General features: G+C 42.1%; 1 protein-coding gene across 1 annotated transcript in view; it reads left to right on the forward strand.

Moving 5' to 3' along the window:
* LOC126162472 (golgin-45) overlaps positions 1 to 20,562 on the forward strand; it is a 53,085-nt gene that overhangs the window by 19,182 nt on the left and 13,341 nt on the right. The window contains exon 3 of the mRNA XM_049919006.1: positions 3,773 to 3,972. Within this exon, the coding sequence (XP_049774963.1) occupies positions 3,773 to 3,972 (200 nt within the window). The remainder of the gene's footprint in view (positions 1 to 3,772; positions 3,973 to 20,562) is intronic.

Below are 20,562 nucleotides of genomic sequence, written 5' to 3' on the forward strand. Positions count from 1 at the left end.
CCTGTTATTGTGCTGTACGTCTCCTTTCTTTTCTTCTTTCCCTTGTGTAATTATTTTACAGGGAACAAGGGACCAATGACCCCGCAGTTTGGTCACTTCCCGCCCTCCTTTAAACAAACAAACCAACCAAAGCAGCATTAAGATTTAGTTCCACCTGTTCAAAGGTATCACTCAGGGAAGACAGGGAAAGATCGTCAGCATAGATGAAACTTGGTATGTTTTTAGGCAGGGGTTTGATTGTTGGTATAAAAATTAAATAACATGAGAACCAAAATACTGCCTTGTGGTAACACATTCTTTTTGACCCTCCATTGACTGTCCTGATTTTCAAATTCTACAAAAAATCTTCTATTGTGACAGAGATCTTGAATAACTCTTGTAAGTTGGTAGTCTTTAGTTATTCCATACATTTTGTACAGGAGCATTTGATGGTATTCAGTACTGCCTATAAATACATATTAAAGATGACATACTAACCTGGCTTTTGGAATTATTAGTTTCTTCCTTGGGGAAGAAAGAGGGGGACAGGCAGGGGAATGTTGAAAAGGAAAGGAAGGTCACTTCATCTTCAAATATTAATATCCACACCAGGACCATCATTACAAATATTTAAATTGTGTCCTTCAGAATACTGTTGAGAAATGCAACCTTAACATCAAATTGTTTTATGCAGCAATCATGTTGAATTACAACAACCAAAAGAGCTCTCATTGTTTCATACTTGCTACAGGACTAAATATGTAGATGTAATTTATTCCAAATTGTTGTATGTACTCTTGTGCCACCAACCAGAAATAGATTCTCATATGACATATCAAAAAATGCATCAGTGCTTACAATAAACATGTTTCCTGATTAATCACACAGATTGTGTTTCCAGAGAGCCTGTTTGTTTTCAAGTTTTTCAGTCCACTTCCATGATATCTCTTTTCCTATACATTTTATTACTATTTTTTAAATTTACTCTGAGCAGAAATATCTTTGGCCAGGAGCTACTTACGTGCATGATGCTTTGTTTGTTTTCCTTCCAAATACGTTTTTGAGCTACAGTATATTCTGATTGAGCTGCCTTTTATTTAGTTATTCCTTGGTTTATAATGAACTAGCATGATGATAATTGTTTGTTCAAGTTTCCTCCATCACAAGTGTGGATTTATCTTCATTCCTCACTTTAAAATTTCTCTTTTATTCAGTGCCTTACAAATGGTTGCTTAAATGTTTTCAGTGTCTACACCTTGGTTAACACAATCATGTTGACTAGTCTGTTCTAAATCAACTACTTCAAATCGTTTTTTGTAGCCCTATCTGCTTCATTTATATCTGAGGTAACAACAATCTTTTTTGAAGTAAGCTTTTGCAGGATAGTTGGAGTCTCACATAAAGTATATTCCAATTTAGAACTTTCAGAATTTCTATGACATTCACCCATGGCTCAAACAAACCAGTACCAGATCATGCTTAATCTTCATTACACACATTTAACATTACCTGTTAATCAAATTTTTTATGGGTCTCACACAATTGAGCAATGTTTTTGGATGGGTCGCATAGCTATCTTGCAAGAAAACTCCTTTGTAGACGGAATGCATTTTCCCAGTATCCTACTAATGAACTGGGGCGTACCACCACTTGCTCTACCTATAACTGAGGCTATACATTTCATTTCACCATTTCATATACCCCACAAATTATTGCACCTAGGTATTTGCTTGAGTTGACTTTCTCCAGTTGTGACTCACAGAAGTGAATGTGAAATGCACAGCTTTACATTTCTGAACACTTAAAGAAAGTCTGCGATCTCTGCACCACTTATAAATCTTATTAAGATCTGAATCAATATCTGCTGCTTTTTACATATAATACTTCATTATAGATAACTGCATCATCTGCAAAAATTCTGCGTTTACTATAAATATGATCTGGCTTGTCATTAATATACTATATAAACAGCAAGAGTCCCAACACACTTCTCTGGAGCATACCTGAAGTTACTTCTATAACTGTTCTTGACTTCCTTTCAAGACAATGTGCTACATCCTCCCTTCTGAGAAATACAGTCCAGTTCATTTGATACAGTAATTACAGTTCAATAGAGGAATAATATTAGGACATAACTGCATGGAATAGAGCAAGGCCTCTACCAGGTTGACTGGCAGTGGATAGAAACCACGTCTTGGCAGTCTGTTGCTCAGTTTTACTTGGTTTGCGCCTGTGGATCCATGCCGCTGCACCATATCTCTGGAACTTTTAAAAATAACTCAGATCACTAGCAATATTCAAATTTATGGGCCAGGGGCAGGAAAATGGGTATGCACATAGTATAGAAAATTGATACTAAGGGGCTGTACACTTAACTGTATTATTTTGATGTGTTATTCATGAATAATGTGGACATTACATAATTTATCCCCTGTAATGTAGTCAAACTCTTACATCATAGTTTGCAATTATTGCATGCGATGGGTACCATCATCAATTGGCTTATTTAACAAAGAAAACTTGATTTGTATCACACTGAACTTGGCTAGGTTTCCTTACACTCCACAAGGTGCTTTCCACTTGAGATTATGAAAAATATGTGAAAAGGAATCATTGTATTCTGTGTCCGCCCCTGGTAGCTGAGTGGTCAGCGTGACGGAATGTCATACCTAACGGCCTGGGTTCGATTCCCAGCTGGGTCAGAGATTTTCTCCACTCAGGGACTGGGTATTGTGTTGTCCTTATCTTCATTTCATCCCCATCGACACGCAAGTCCCTGAAGTGGCGTCAACTTGAAAGTCTTGCACCAGGTGAACTGTCTACCCGACGGGAGGCCCTAGCCACATGGCATTTCCATTTCCATTGTATTCTGTTGTGTGAACACTGTAGATTTTAAGCAGTTTTCCCAAATATCATTAACAGTTATGTTCACATCATCTCAAAGCAACATCTAAAAGTGTTTATAATTATTCACCAGGTTTTCCATTTTTTTCTTACCAGTCAGCTTTTGCTTTTAATTCACCATAGTTGATTATTATGGTGTTATATAACATTGAATTATTGTTGCAAGTGTTTGCAACTGTCACATTGTATTGCCACAAAAATTCAGTATTGTGTGCAGAGACCATGGTCTGCTACCAAATGAGAATATGACTGAATGATTATAAGTAAAATATTTGTATGCATTAAAAATTACATGATTAAGCTACAATGACGAATTTTCAACAACACAAGAATTATGTAAAAGGTTTCCCAAGAATCGCCAGTTTTCATGTTTCAAAAGAATATTAATGTAAAATATTCATAGCCCCAATGCTTTCGCAACTGTGATCTAATAAGTCAGATTTTTTCATCATTATTTTTAAAGTTTTGTACAGGGTTCTCAGATGGTAATATTTGGCCATCTACTTTATACAGTGATCACATACCAAGCCTGGTTACAAAATATTATCAGATCAAAAAAATAATATTATACAATTCTTCTTCTTCTTCTTCTTCTTCTTCTTCTTCCTTCTTTTCTTTTTTTTTTCTTTTTTTTTTTTTTTTCTCTGCAGTCTTGGTACACATTGAAATCCTCATATTTCAGTGCAGTAGCATGCCATTAAAATAACCAAACAGAAGTAATAAAGTGGAGTGTATGTGACAATTTATTTTCTATATTTGAACGGGAACAACACTGAAATTATCCTTACTAAATTGTGAGTAGCACATTAAAATACTGTAAACTTTTTTCTTTAGTTACAAGAACACGTGATCTCTGTTTATCTGAAAAATAAAAGAATGTGTTTTATAGGTAAATGCTGAGCTGAAGACATTACTGGTTGCAGCTGTAGGGGAAGACATTGAAATGAGGGTCCACTTACTCACTGAAGACAAGCTACAACTAGCAAGGGCCTTACTGAATTCAGCACAGCGTTTGTCTACACACCAAGAGCAGACAGATTGGTTGGCAGGGCAGTGTGAAGTGTGGCGCAGCAAGTTCCTGGCCAGTAGGTACGTGCTTCAAATGTTTATTTTGCTTATCATAAATCGCATAATATGCATATAAAGCAAGGTTTCAGTTGCTGATACAGATAAGTAGACATTGTTACAGTTTTCTTAAAAAGAATATCCTTGAAACAATATCTAGGTGTCAACTTTGTCTTTGCTACATAATGCGACCTACTTTGTGTTGGAATTAAGGCATCGTCATCGTCGTCGTCGTCGTCGTCATCATCGTCATTGTCATCATCATCATCATCGTCATCATCATCCTTTTTATTTTTGTAACACATTATTTTATTGGTTTTGTGGCAACCATCGACCGCCAGTAATGGTCACCTATGAAGTGCGGAGTAAACAGTCTTAGGGGACTCATTGTTAGTTGGTTCGGTCTTGTGGACATGGGTTACAATGTGCGTGTTGTGATTTTCTGTAGTGTTTTTTCTTGTGTTTTGTGTAATTACATGACCCTTAATAAAAGTGCCTGATCGTAATAGGTCTGTGCGCGGTCAGTCGCTATAGCCGAAAACCCACATTGGTGACCCCGAGTACCACTGGTTTCGCGCCGATAGACAATGCCGCAACCATATGACCTGTCTTTCCATCTCTTACATATGACTCATCTTTATACCTAGATCCCAGCATTAGTAAGCCATGAGTGTTCACCTCAGTTAAGCTGAATGACCTTTTATTTATTTTCCACATAAAAAGTCAGGCTGTTTTCTCAGTGCTCAAAAGGTTATGCATTGTTGTTACGGTCATGAGTATGAAGACTGATTTGATGCAGCCGTCCCTTCTAGTCTATCCTGTGTGAGCCCCATCACCTGTGAATAATTACTGCAATCTAAATTTGTTTGAACCTGATTACTGTAGTCATGTCCCAAAGAACAGACACCATATCCATATAAGTATGTAGTTCTGGCAATACTGGCCATGACCTCCTTCTTCTGTGCAGATGCACACTTATTACCCGAGCTCTTACGGGACTTGGTAAGAATGTTTTCCACGAGTAATGAGTGTGTTGGGTAGGGACGCTACGAATGTAGTGTGTGGACATATAAGATGGGAATGTGGGTCTCGCGGGAGGTGTGCGCAAGATAGTCCCTGCAGTCGCACTATCCTCTGTGCCCTCGGTAGCTCGGATGGATAGAGCATCTGCCATGTAAGCAGGAGATACCGGGTTCGAGTCCCGGTCGGGGCACACATTTTCACATGTCCCCGTTGATACACGTCAATGCCCGTCAGCAGGTGAGGGTATTAATATATAATTCTAATTGCTATGAGTTTAGTTTACCATTAAGAAATAATAAACAGCACAGGAAGTTATAAGTCCTTGGGTGTGCATATTGATGAATACTTAAATTGTAGAAAACCATACAGTAGATTTTCTAAATGATGAATCTACAGTGCTTTTGTAGGAAGAACAAACAAGGAATGTAAAAATAATAGCTGATCTAGAGGAAATAGTTCCCCAACTGAAACAAAGAACTGAACAAGTAGCAGAACTCAAAAAACATAGTTTAACCTAAGTGGATCCGATATTAACTTAACTACAGGTAAAACTTTGGGTTGATCTAACTCTTTATTTTGCAGATCAAATAATAAAGACAAGAGAAGTCAAGTTTAAACAAATGGAATTCTCTCCACAAAGAAAACAATGAATAAACATATTACGGCTTGATATTTGTCACAGGGTAACCACCAGTGTCCACTGTATGCTTCCACTATGTTGCTGGTGGTTCCTACACAGTCCCCCCACCCTTTGTGCTCCCATCTTGCTTGCCCGAGAGTGCTTCTGTGAGAATGATGTCCTCTCTTTTGTGATGAACCTCTGTGTGGGGCTTACTGTGCTCCTTCCTGGGGCTGTCACCTCTTCTTGAGTTTCTTCAGCTTGTTCCCGTTGTGTGTTATCTTCAGGCGGCAATATGTGTGCAGGTGTAACTTTCTCAATGGAGATAGTTGGTCACTTTGCATCATGGTCTATTTGAAGTGTATGTTTGTCTTTTGCCAAAACTTTAAATGGTCCAGTATATGGTGGCTAAAGCGGCAATTGTAAGGCACCTTTTAGCAACCAGACCTATAGGCAATTTCTTAGCCCCCTATTAGCAAATGGTATATTTGTGTCGGGAATCTGATGTCAGGTGTAGCTTCGCCATGTGATTACGCACCTGCTGCAATACATAAGGCATGTCACCTACGATCTCATTCTGTGGTTCTGTGAAGAACTCTGCTGGTAATCTTAGGGTCTCTCCATAAACCAGTTCAGCGATGGAGGTGCATAGTTCTGGCTTACATGTGGCTCTGAGGCCCAGCAGCACTAATGGCAACACCGAAGTCCAGCAGTCTTTCGGTATACGGTATCAAGGCTGCCTTTAGTATCAACTGTGCTGTTGCTCGCTGGGTGATACGCGATAGTACAATTCAAATTCTTCGTAGTATGGTCAATTCTAGAAACAAAATCAATTCAAATTGTCACACTTGATTGGTTGTCACATGCAGTGGACATGTGAAATGCACAATCCATGACAACAAAAGTACTCTCAAAAGAAAGGTCAGCAGTGATTGTTGAAGTAGTAATCTTTATTTTTCTTGCAAATCAATTTCAATCACTTTGTGATCATCATCAGTGCTAGTATTAAAGCGCTTTGGACTCATACAAACAGTAAAACCTCATCAATGAAGAGTACTTGTCAGGCTAAAGGTACAAATGCAGCTGGGCATTTCCGCACTGTCCAGTTGCATTTGTACCTTCAGCCTGATAAGTACTTTTCATTGATATGTGCAGATATTGCAGTTTTACTGCTTGCATTTGAGTCCACAAGGCTTTAATACTAGCACTGATGATGGTCACAAAGTGATTGATATCAGTTTGCGACAGAAATACGGATTTCTACTTCAATGACCAATGGTGACCCTCCTTTTGTTATTAACACTGATGTGGGAGTTGTGATGCACACAACTCCTGATGGAATCTGACAGTGGTGATACTTCCACCCATCTTGTATAACAATCTTCTGTCATCAGTAAGTATTCGTACCCTTCGGAAGATGATAATGGGCCCAAAATACCAAAGTGCACTTGTGAGAATTTCTTTGTAATTGGCAGAAACACTCTGATACTTTTGTGTACATATCATCCAGTCTTACTACTTTGGCATGGCATACATACATTTACCCAACTGCGGCAATAATTTTTTATGCCTGGCCATATGAAATGCACTATCATAAGCTTTATCTGATACGTGGATGACTCAACCAGTGAATATTGCCAAAAAAACCTTCCATAACTCCATCAGAAGGGAAGGCCTAGGTCTATCCTCTGTTACGTTACACTATATTTTAACATTTTTGCCTCCTAATTTCATCACATCTTGCTGATAATCTTGTCACTGTGTCTCGTGTGTTTGCGGTGCTGCCAATTGTTCGTAACCAGTAGCCTGTGAAATTTTCTCAACCCTTGACAGGAAATCCACAATTGCGTTTTCAGCTCCTTTTCTGTCTCTAACATCTGTTGTGAACTATTTGTTGTGAACTGATTAATATATTGCAGTTGCCAAAACTGGCACAGAGAACAGTCATCTCTCAATTTAATGAATGCATCTTATGGTCAGTGTACACAGTAAACAGTAAATGCTCTTGCCTCTACATACTGGCGGAAGTACCTGATCGCTTCATAGATTGCCAACAGTTCCATTTCATAAGTGCTCCACATCATAAGCAGAACTGTAAGTTTATAATAATATAAAAAAAAAAAAGACTGAAGGCTGTCATTGCCTGTTTATGCATTGAGCTAATGTTACTCCCAATGCTTGCTGGCTGGTGTCTACAACTACTGATAGAGGTGCCTGCAGTACCGTGTGAGCTATTAGTACGGCTTTTTGTAAGTTTGTTTTTATATTTTGAAATGTGGTGTCCATGCCCGCATTCCATTGTAATAGAAACTTGCTATTCACGTGTTTTCCTGCAGGAACATCTGTTAACGTTGCCCTTCCCTCCACTGCTTTTGGCAGATGCTGTCGATTGAAATTGACTGCACCCATAAGTCTTCAAAGTTGCTGGTTGAGGGTCTGGTCGATTGCTATCTTATCTCTGAGCTGTGTATTCCATCTGCTGAAACTTCATTACCCAAAAATGTCACTTACTGTATTTGTATTTCACACTTTGCATCGTTGACTACTGTGCCATACTTGATACATTCAAACATATAAGACAGTTGCTTCTCATGCAGTTCTTCTGATGTCAGTGACACCAGTATGTTGTCAAGATAGGCAAAACAAACTCTTTGTGCTTCATCTGTGAATCATTCCCAGTTTGTGCTGTATTTTTCTACCCAAAAGGCATTCAGACATACTTGAATAAACCAAGTAGCATTGTAACTGCCATCCTAGATACATCCTCGTCAACTACCAGTATCTGATGATTAGCTTTTTGACAGCCATTGAGGTCAAATATCTTCACCCCTGCTAACTCGTTTGTGAAACCACGAATGTTATATATTGGGTAATGGTGTGGTATGGTACATGCATTCAAACTGTGAAAATCTCCACATGGCCTACATGACCTGTCTTTTTTTTCTTCACCACACTTACAGGTGATGCCAATGGGCTATCTAATCTATGTATCACACCTACCATCAGTAATTCCTCAAATTCTGCTCTCGCTGCTATTAAATCATCAGGTGCTAAACTGTGAGGCTGTTGATAAACTGGTTGACTAAGTATGCTGTAAATGTAATGCATGGTCTTGTGAATCACTTTGGGCTTGCTTATCACATTGTTGGTCTTTTCGACATGTGACACTGCTCTGTATTTATGTTTGTCTGTGAGGTAATTGTCTTGCCCCAATATATCAGTTACTGTCTTGTAATTTCTTTTGAAATGTGTGTTATTTATGTCTGTTGTGATTTTCATGTGATAAAGAAAATCTGCACATAATATTGCTTCTGAAACCTCCGTCAGAATGAAAGTCCAGCAGCTGCTTTGCTCAAACTCTAAATCCACCTTTAACTTGCACATCCATTGAGTAATTATAGCCAGTTTATTTGCTGGTGTTAATTGCTTTAATGTGATGTCGTTTGTGTCCTTATAGTCTGAAAAAGGTGGTACAGTGACATCTGAATCCACTAGGTAACAGCAGTTTGATTTAATATCCCTGACATACAACCTTCTGGAAGCAGTAAGAATTTTTTGCACGTTTTATTACGCAAATCCAGATTTTTGACTAGTGCCTAGCCATTATCAATGCGCTACTTTTTAAACTCTGTGCACGTCAGTTCCCTGTTGTTTGGGCATCAGTCACAGTTATTTGAATACTCAAGACAACTGATTGCTGCGCTCTATCATTTATAAAGAAAATTTTTGACATTACTTGCCCTTCTGTAATCCACATTGGCCCCACCTCTCTGTTGTAGGTGCTATTCTCAAATGTCGCAGCCCACCGTACATACTGCTGGCTGCTGCAGCAGTTTGGATACCTGCATGGCTTTGAACATCTCCAAGCTCCCCCCAGCGGGATTCGGGGTAAGAATAGGCCCGCAGTATTCCTGTCTGTCGTAAGAGGCGTCTAAAAGGAGCCTCAAACGTTTTGGCCTTTATGTGGTGGTCCCCTGTTGGGTTTGACCTCCATATCTCAAAATTCTTCCGAAGAGCGAGCCGATTGGGGAAGGGCGCCTTACTTGGTGCATTGTGTACATTGTGCGTTGAGACCTTTCGCCAGCTTGTTCATCGTTGCATTGCAGTTCTGCCCGCTCTCCATCTCTTGCGTATGGATACGTTCCTGCGTGCATGTTCTGCCTCTGCAATGTGCAGTGCTGCTTTCTGCACTGACAACAAACATGGACTACTTGTTACCTAATATCCAGCACGGTAGCCAGTCCGTTGTGGTGGGGCTGCCATGTACCCTGTTGGTTGTAGCCCCCTGACAAAACAGGGATCGCTCTGCTGATGCCTGCGCCGTTAACTCCCAACGTATGCCAAGGAGTAGATGCCTATTTCCCTGGGGCATCGGGACCCCCAACAATGGCCATCCTGCCAGGTGGCCATTGCTGTGGCTGGGTGGCGCCCGTGGGGAGGTCCCTTGGTCGGAGTGGGTGGCATCAGGGCAGGGCAGACGACCCGCAATGAAGCGTGGTACATCTTCTCTCGCTGGTGGTCAGCTGCCAGCAGTCTCTAAGCGTTCTCGGGCTCAATTTAATGCTCAGAAATACGATCCCAAAATGTTCCCCTCCCTGGCCACACCATGGGAGGAGCGTAAGTCTCAGGATGGCAGTGATAGTTATTCGCCCCGGTTCCTAGTTTGTATGAGAGCTGATGGGGAGTCATTCATGTCCACAAAGCCTCAGTTCTTCGTAGAGCATTTAGAGGACAAGTTTGTGGAGGTGGAGGGTTTGTCCAGAATGCGCTCTGGGTCAGTCTTGATAAAAACGGCTTCCTCTGCCCAGTCACGACGGTTACTTGCTTGTGACAAATTGGGGGATGATCCCATTACCATCACTCCCCGTAAGAGTTTAAATATGGTCCAGGGTATTATTTCCCATAGGGACATACTTTCACAGTCTGATGACATGCTGCGAGCCAATTTAGAGTGTCAAAGTGTTTATTTCGTCCGGCACGTTCATCGGGGTCCAAAGGATTGTCAGGTTGCTACCGGTGCCGTCATCTTGGCCTTCGAGGGTGATACATTACCAGAGAAGGTCAAGGTTATTGTCTACCGATGTGATGTCAAGCCCTATATCCCGCCCCTGATGCGATGCTTTAAGTGCTGGAAGTTTGGCCATATGTTTTCCCGCTGTACTTCCAGCCTCACATGTCGAGATTGCAGACGCCCATCACATCCCAATACTCCATGTGCCCTGCCTCCAATCTGTGTCAACTGTGGAGAGCATCATTCACCTTGCTCGCCAGACTGCAGGATCTTGCAGAAAGAGCAAAAAATCATGGCATATAAGACCCTGGACCGACTGACCTATACTGAGGCTAAGAGGAAATTTGACCGACTACATATGACATCTTCATATGCCGTTGCTACAACAACTGTGCTAGCCCTATCAGTTCAGCGAATTCCAACCAGATCGCCGAGCTGTACAACTCCACATGCCCTCTTGCCCGTAGGGGGCACTACCCACACTGTTGCTCCTGCGCCATCTACCTCGAGAGCAACACCCCCCCTCCCATCGGGGACGTCCGTCCCCGCTTCTAAGCCGCAGAAGCATCCAACTTCTTCGGCTTTTCTTGCTCACAAGGGGTCCCTTGGGTCCCTCCCTTTCCAGGTTTCCACAAGCGGGAAGGATGATGCCCGAAAGTCGCATAAGTGCCCACAAGCAGCTGGTCGTAGGGCTTCGTGATCCTCCTCCGTCCCGGAGACTGAATCGATGAAGCCCTCCCAGCCAGTGAAATCCAAGGAGCAGCGAGAGAAGTCCAAGAGAAATACCTCTAAGGCCAAGGAACATGCAGTGGCACCCACCCCACCACAACCTTTGAGCTCTGCGTCTGAGGATGAGGTGGAGATCCTGGCATCCGCTGAAGACCTCAATCTCGCCGGTCCCTCAGACACAATGGATAGCACTTGCACAGGTACTCAATCGGTGGCAGTAGGTGACCCAGCGGTGTAATCTGCCTCCCCAGTCCCTTCATGCCTTTCTCAGCCATGGACAATATCATCCTCCGATGGAACTGCAGCAGTTTGTTCCACCAACCGACAACTTCTCAGCCTTCACCCTTTCCTCTGCATTGCTCTTCAAGAAACTTGGTTTCCAGCAATGCAAACCCCCACCCTCCGTGGCTATCAGGGTTGTTATAGGAACCGGGCAGCTTATGAAGGTTATCTGGTGGCATCTGCATCTAAGTCCTTCACTCCCTTCACAACGAATCTGTCCCTCTACATACACCTTTAGAGGCTGTCGCTATTTGGGTGTGGACGCCACAGGCTGTTACTGTCTGCAGTCTGTATCTTCCACCGGATGGTGATGTCTCGCAGCATGTCCTGGCTGCGCTGATAGCCCAATTGCTGCCTCCTTTTCTGTTACTGGGAAACCTCAGTGCCCATAACCCTCTGTGGGGTGGATCAGTGGCAACAGGCCGAGGCACCACCGTTGAGCATGTATTGGCACAGCTCGACCTTTTCCTTTTAAATGATGGTGCCTTCACACATTTCAGTGTGGTGCATGGCACGTACTCAGCTATCGACCTTTTGACCTGCAGCCCTAGCCTCTTACCGTCTGTCCAGTGGGGAGTGCATGACAACTTGTGCTGTAGTGACCACTTTCCGATCTTTCTGTCACTGCCACAGCGTCACTTTTCTAGGCGCTCCTGCAGATGGGCTATGAATAAGGCTGACTGGAACTTGTTCTCCTCCGTTGCCACTATTGAGCCTCTTTCCAATGACGTCATTGATGCAGTGGTTCACTCAGTCACCACCGGCATCGTTAGTGCCACAGAATCTGCCATTCCCTGTTCTTCTGGGTCCCCTCGGTGGAGGACTGTGCTTTGCTGGTCGCCTGCGATCGCTGAGGTGATTAAAGATTGCAGGCGGGTGCTCCAGTGTCACAAGCGGCATCCCTCATTAGAACACCTCATCGCCTTTCAACAGCTCCGTGCGCGGGCCCGCCGCCTCATTCGCCAACACAAGCAGGTGTGCTGGGAACGGTATGACTCCACCATTGGCCCCCGTACCTCTCCATTGCAGGTTTGGGCCAAGATTAGGCGCCTCTATGGCTATCGGACCCCTGTCAGTGTCCCTGCACTTCTACTGAATGGAGCAGTTTGTACTGACCCCAACACAATTGCCAACCACTTAGCAGAGCATTTTGCTCAGAGTTCCTCTTCTGCGAATTACCCACTGGCCTTCCACTCCATTAAAGAGTGGTTGGAACGTCGGAGCCTTTCATTTCACATGTGCCACCCTGAATCCTACAATGTTCCATTCAGTGAGTGGGAATTCAAAAGTACCCTAGCCGTTTGCCCTGATATGGCTCCCGGGCCAGATCGCATCCACTGTCAGATGCTCAAACACCTCTCGGTGGACTGCCAGCGATGCCTCCTAGACCTTTCCAACCGTATCTGGGTTGGGGGTGAGTTCCCTTCGCAATGGCAGGAAAGCACCGTAATCCCCGTTTTGAAACCTGGCAAGAACCCACTGGAGGTGGACAGCTACCGCCCCATTAGCCTCACCAACGTTCTGAGCAAGCTGCTCGGATGCATGGTGAGCTGGTGGTTGAGTTGGGTACTCGAGTCTCGGGACCTTCTGGCTCCATCTCAGGGTGGGTTCCGTAAGGGCTGCTCTGCTGCCAATAATCTGGTGAGCCTGGAGTCTGCCATCCGTATGGCCTTTGCTCGCCGTCAGCACCATGTCGCTGTCTTTTTTGGCATGCGGAAGGCATACGATACGACATGGCGACATCACATCCTCTCTATGCTTCATGGTTGGGGTCTTCAGGGTCCGCTGTCGATTTTCATGCGAAATTTTCTGTCACATCGTACCTTCCACGTGCAAGTTGCGGCTTCCCATAGTTCCCCCCCGAGTTCAGGAGAACGGGGTACCATAGGGAACTGTCTTCAGTGTCTACCTGTTTTTAATTGCAATTAATGGGCTCGCTGCGGCGGTGGGAACGTCTGTCTCAGCATCCTTGTATGGTGACGACTTCTGCCTCTACTATAGCTCCATTGGCATTACAGCTGCTGAATTTCAGCTGCAAGGCGCTATCTGCAAGGTGCAATCTTGGGCTGTAGCGCATGGCTTCCATTTTTTGGCTGCCAAGACTGGCGTTATGCATTTCTGCCGGCGACGCACTGTTCACCCTGTGCCGCGGCTTTATTTTGACAGCGAACCTCTTTGCTGTGGTGTAGACACATCGGTTTTTGGATGTGGTTTTTTATGCCCAGTTGACTCGGCTCCCTCATATTCGGCAGCTTAAACAGATGTGTTGGCGGTATCTTAATACTCTGCGTTGCTTGAACCACACCAGATGGGGAGCCGACCGATCTACCCTCTTACGGCTCTACCAGACGTTAATTCAGTCACGTCTGGATTATGGGAGTGTGGCTTATGGTTGAGCATCCCCTTCTGTGTTGCGAGTGCTGGACCCCATCCTTCACAGCGGGATCCGACTTTCCACTGGAGCTTTCCGGACCAGTCCTCTGAACAGCATACTTGTGGAGGCTGGTGTCCCTCCAGTGCGGCTACGGTGACAACGTTTACTGGCCACTTATGCTACTCACGTTTGTAGCTTGCCCAGGCATCCTACTTATCGTCTCCTGTTCCCTTAGTCGGTTGTCCATCTCCCAGAATGTCGGCCCCGGTCGGGTTGTATGGTCGCGGTGCGCGTCAGAGAGCTTCTCTCCGGGCTTGGGGTTTTCCCTCTTACTCTCCTTTCCGGGCCCCTCTGCGTACACCCCCGTGGTGTGTGCCCCGCCCATGCCTTCGGCTGGAATTGGCACAGGGCCCGAAGGACTCAGTCCCTCCTGAGGCCTTCCATTGCCACTTTCTTTCCATCCTTGCCACATATCAGGTCTCTGGCATTGTTTACACTGACGGTTTGATGGTTGCTGGTTGTGTCGGTTATGCTCTCACACTAGGGGACCATTACGAACAACACTCATTGCCGACTGGCTGCAGTGTTTTCACTGCTGAGCTGGTCACCATCTTTCATGCCCTGGAGTATATCCGCTCCTGCTCAGGTGAGTCCTTCATTATCTGTAGCGACTAGCAGTTTAAGAGCTATCGACCAGTGTTTCCCTCGCTCTCGCCTGGTGATGGCTATCCAGGAGTCCGTCCATATTCTTGCCTGTTGAGGCCGTTCTGTGGTCTTTGTGTGGACCCCAGGCCCTGTTGGGATACCGGGCAATGAACATGTTGACCGCCCGGCCAAACAGGGCACCAGTAAACCACCTCTGGACATCGGGCTCACGGAGACTGATTTGCGAGTTGTCTTATGCCGCAAAGTTTATGTGTGGCGGTCCTCCATGCGAGCCCCTCGAAGGGACTCAGTTGTCCTTTGTCGGCTCCGCATTGGCCACACCTGCTTGACACACAGCCATTTACTGCGCCATGAGGACCCACCTCTATGTCGCTGCGGGTCAGCTTTGACGGTGGTCCACATTTTGTTGGAGTGTCCCCTTTTATCTCTGCTCAGGCAGACGTTTGTGCTGCTTGATACGCTTCCTGCCCTTTTAACAGATGACGCTGCTATGGCAGGCTTAGTTTTGCGTTTTATTCGGGCAGGGGGCTTTTATCAGTTAATCCAAGTGTTTGTTGTTTTTTTTTTGTATTGAGTCTGGTCTGTGGCCTACGATTTTTGACTGAGGTTTTTAGTGTGTTTCTGGGTGGTTGGCTTTTCCTTTTTTGTATTGATGGTCGGCCAACCCCTGTCACACTCTGTGTGATTATAATTCCTTTTGTCTGGTCTCTGTCTGAGTCTTTCTTGTCCTGTGTCGTCTCTTGTTATCTCCATTGTGCGTTTTCTTCTGTGTGGGTGTTTAAATATTTTGGTAAAAGGGACCGATGGCCATAGCAGTCTGGTCGCTTCAATCCCACAAACAAACCAACCAACCAACCAACATCTCCAAGCTCTGTCCTCGGAATACTGGTTGTACCAACACTTTTATTCTTGTTGACAGCCATGGTTTGCCTCATTACTCTTTCCGTAATTCTTGAATGCTATTCTCATTTTTCAACAGTTGTGATACATACAATTGTAACGATGTCACTTGCTGTGTGAGCTCTAGCAGTCATTTAGTGACATCTGTTTGTTGAATTTTCTGTATTCATGCCACCACTTGTGATGTATCTCCCTCCGTAATTATTTCCATGCATGTTGCACATGAACTGTCCAACTCAGTATGGATGTCATCGTTCCTGCAGGTTACATCCACTACTTTTACCATGCCTGACAACTGGGCCTGGCTGGCTCATGTGTCGCATCTGGCAACTCCACTTTGTTGATGATCCCTCAAAGATGACTCTAATATTCTGAAGGTGTCCAATTACCTATATGCTTCTCCATGAGCACTTCCAACATGTGTTGACTCAGTGGTTTGCGCAGTCTGCTCATTGAGAAGTTTTTTGATGTTGTATATGGTCATTCTGTTGGAGGTTGGAGTATCACCTCCTTTCCCATTGCTGCTGCTCTGGCATCAAGCACATTTACTGCCATTGTGAACTGCGTGTGTCTGTAAATGATCTCATTCTAGGTGAAAATTTGTTTGATGATCATGAACAAGAGTTCAGGTTTTTCTGATATAAACTGTAGTGTCCATACGTTTGTTACCTGTTTTTCATTGTACTACTGTTGTCTTCTGATGTGTGCATGCTTGTCATTGGAGTAGTTTGTCTCCCTAACTCAAGTTGTTCTTGGGGACTTCTTGGAGGCTTGCTAATTGTATCTTCTTGATCTTCCAAAAGCCTCTGGACTCGCTAATCTTGATCGCCTATGCACACTACTTCTTGTTTACCATTAGTTTTCGGGAGCACCGCTTTGACTATGCAGCTCTTGTATTAACTTAACTACAGATAAAACTTCAGGTTATCAAACTCTAATAAAGTTGCAAAGACAAGTGAAGTCAAGCATAAAAAATGGAACACTCTCCATCAAGAAAACAAAGAATAAACATGTTATGGCTTGACATTTGCTGTTAAGTAACCACCAATGTCCACTGTATGATTCCACTATGTTGCTGGTGGTCCTTAAAAAGGGAGACAACAAAAAAGGAAGGATTAAATCCTAATATCAAAAAGGTATACTTCTAATGATAGAAACAAAAAGTGAGAAAACAAACTCAGGCGATTACCACAAAATATTTGGTAGATAACTACAAACATATGACTCTCTGACATTAATGTTAAAGGATAATAATAATAATAATAATAATAATAATAATAATAATAATAATGTTAAAGGATAATAATAATAATAATAATAATAATAATAATAATAATAATAATAAACCCCGTGGAGGCCCAGGAAAAGAATAGGCCTCCGGTATGTTCTGCCAGTCGTAAAAGGCGACGAAAAGAACAAACCACTAATAGGGCTAACCCCCCTTTTAGTGTGATTACTTGGTTCAGGACAGAACTAAAGAAGCCTCGGACAAGTGCCGTCATGGTCGGGGACGACGCTTGAACCCTATGCCCGCCCACAATGGTAACAACACTGCTAGCCAACTGGAAAATGATTTAAATCCAAATAGAGGTGTTTTGCAGGATATGCTTCCTGCAACCACCCTAGAAGGAAAACAAAGACAGAGGATGAGATGGTCAGATGAAGTTAATCGACACCTCATGTTCTGTTATTACCAAGCAACAAACCTAGGAACCAACACAACTGGATACAGATCACAAGTATACACAACATTTATTACCAGATACCCAGAATTAAAATTTTTAACAGAACAACGACTAGCTGATCAGATCCGAGTGATAATAAAAAATAACAGGATACCCCAGTCAGAATTAGAAAACATCAAACAACAAGTACAACAAATACTGGAACAAAATAATGTGCAATCAGTAGAAGAAGAAAATACAGTAATGGACTCAAACATCCCAGAGCAAACAAACAAAGACCAACACGTATCAATTAAACAATCAGAGGAAAATGAAATCTTAAGACAGCCACCAGAACAAGCACAAATAGAACACGAAGTGACACACATGTTAGATATAGAAGATAAATTTCAGCTGACATATATAGAATACAAAGACACAAATACAGACATTAGACCATTCTTGCATAGACTGCCAAATAACCCACAAGTCGAAACAACAATAAAGACTATCAACACAATCATACACAACAAAATAAATGAAAACACAACTATGGAAGAGTTACAACTACTGGTTTATATAGGAGCACTCACTACACTAAATATACACACTAGGCAGAGATCAGAACAAACCAACACACATAAGAAACCCACAAAACCAGCATGGCAACACAGGCTACAGATCAGAATAGAAAAACTGAGAAAAGACATCTGACAGCTAACACAATTTATAAGAAATGAAATATCAGACAAAAAACGAAAAAGGTTAGGTAAAATCTCACAACAAGAAGCAATAGAGCAATTAGATGAAAAAAAGCAGAAATTGCAAGCATTGGCCAAACGACTTAGAAGATACAAAAAAAGTGAAAATAGAAGGAAACAAAACCAAACATTCAACACAAACCAAAAGAGATTTTACCAGACAATAGATAACACACACATTAAAATAGACAATCCACCAAACATAACAGACATGGAACACTTCTGGAGCAACATAACAGGCATGCACGGTGGATACAAGCAGAAACAGACACATACAAGATGATACCACAAATGCCTGAAGTGATAATTTTGCAACATGAAGTCACCCGAGCAATTAATTCTACACACAATTGGAAAGCCCCTGGAAATGATAAAATAGCAAATTACTGGCTAAAGAAGTTCACCTCAACGCATTCACATCTAACTAAATTATTTAACAGTTACATTGCAGACCCATACACAGTCCCTGATACGCTTACACAAGGAATAACTTATCTGAAACCTAAAGATCAAGCAGACACAGCAAACCCAGCTAAATATCGCCCCATAACATGCCTACCAACAATATACAAAATATTAACTTCAGTCATCACACAGAAACTAATGACACATACAACACAGAACAAAATTATAAATGAAGAACAAAAAGGCTGCTGCAAAGGAGCACGAGGATGTAAAGAGCAACTGATAATAGATGCAGAGGTGACATATCAAGCTAAAACTAAACAAAGGTCCCTACACTACGCATACATTGATTACCAAAAAGCCTTTGATAGAGTACCCCACTCATGGTTACTACAGATATTGGAAATATACAAAGTAGATCCTAAATTGATACAGTTTCTTAACATAGTAATGAAAAACTGGAAAACCACACTTAATATCCAAACAAATTCAGATAACATCACATCACAGCCAATACAGATTAAGCGTGGAATATACCAAGGAGACTCATTAAGTCCTTTCTGGTTCTGTCTTGCTCTGAACCCACTATCCAACATGCTAAATAATACAAATTATGGATACAATATTACTGGAACATACCCACACAAAATCACACATTTGCTATACATGGATGATCTAAAACTACTGGCAGCAACAAATCAACAACTCAACCAATTACTAAAGATAACAGAAGTATTCAGCAATGATATAAATATGGCTTTTGGAACAGACAAATGTAAGAAAAATAGCATAGTCAAGGGAAAACACACTAAACAAGAAGATTACATATTGGATAACCACAGCGACTGCATAGAAGCGATGGAAAAAACAGATACCTATAAATATCTAGGATACAGACAAAAAATAGGAATAGATAATACAAATATTAAAGAAGAACTAAAAGAAAAATATAGACAAAGACTAACAAAAATACTGAAAACAGAATTGACAGCAAGAAACAAGACAAAAACTATAAATACTTATGCTATACCAGTATTGACCTACTCATTTGGAGTAGTGAAATGGAGTGACACAGACCTAGAAGCACTCAGTACACTTACACGATCACAATGCCACAAATATAGAATACATCACATACATTCAGCAACAGAAAGATTCACATTAAGCAGAAAGGAAGGTGGAAGGGGATTTATAGATATAAAAAACCTACATTATGGACAGGTAGACAATTTAAGAAAATTCTTTCTAGAACGAGCAGAAACTAGCAAAATACACAAAGCAATCACTCATATAAATACATCAGCTACACCATTGCAATTTCATAACCACTTCTACAACCCTTTAGATCACATAACATCAACAGATACAAAGAAAGTAAATTGGAAAAAGAAAACACTACATGGCAAGCACCCATATCATCTAACACAGCCACACATAGATCAAGACGCATCCAACACATGGCTAAGAAAAGGCAATATATACAGTGAGACGGAAGGATTCATGATTGCAATACAGGATCAAACAATAAACACCAGATATTACAGCAAGCATATTATTAAAGATCCCAATACCACAACAGATAAATGCAGACTTTGCAAACAACAAATAGAAACAGTAGATCACATCACAAGCGGATGTACAATACTAGCAAATACAGAATACCCCAGAAGACATGACAATGTAGCAAAAATAATACATCAACAACTTGCCATAAAACATAAACTAATAAAACAACACGTTCCCACATACAAGTACACACCACAAAATGTACTGGAGAATGATGAATACAAATTATACTGGAACAGAACGATTATAACAGATAAAACAACACCACATAACAAACCTGACATCATACTCACCAATAAAAAGAAGAAATTAACACAACTAATTGAAATATCCATACCCAACACAACAAATATACAGAAGAAAACAGGAGAAAAAATTGAAAAATACATCCAACTGGCTGAGGAAGTCAAGGACATGTGGCATCAGGATAAAGTCAACATTATACCAATTATATTTTCAACTACAGGAGTCATACCTCACAATATCCACCAGTACATCAATGCAATACAGCTACATCCAAACATATATATACAACTACAAAAATCTGTAATTATTGATACATGTTCAATGACCCGAAAGTTCCTAAATGCAATATAACATATACCATACAGTTA

The sequence above is a fragment of the Schistocerca cancellata genome, chromosome 2 (assembly GCF_023864275.1).
Source record: "Schistocerca cancellata isolate TAMUIC-IGC-003103 chromosome 2, iqSchCanc2.1, whole genome shotgun sequence".
Classification (NCBI taxonomy): domain Eukaryota; kingdom Metazoa; phylum Arthropoda; class Insecta; order Orthoptera; family Acrididae; genus Schistocerca; species Schistocerca cancellata.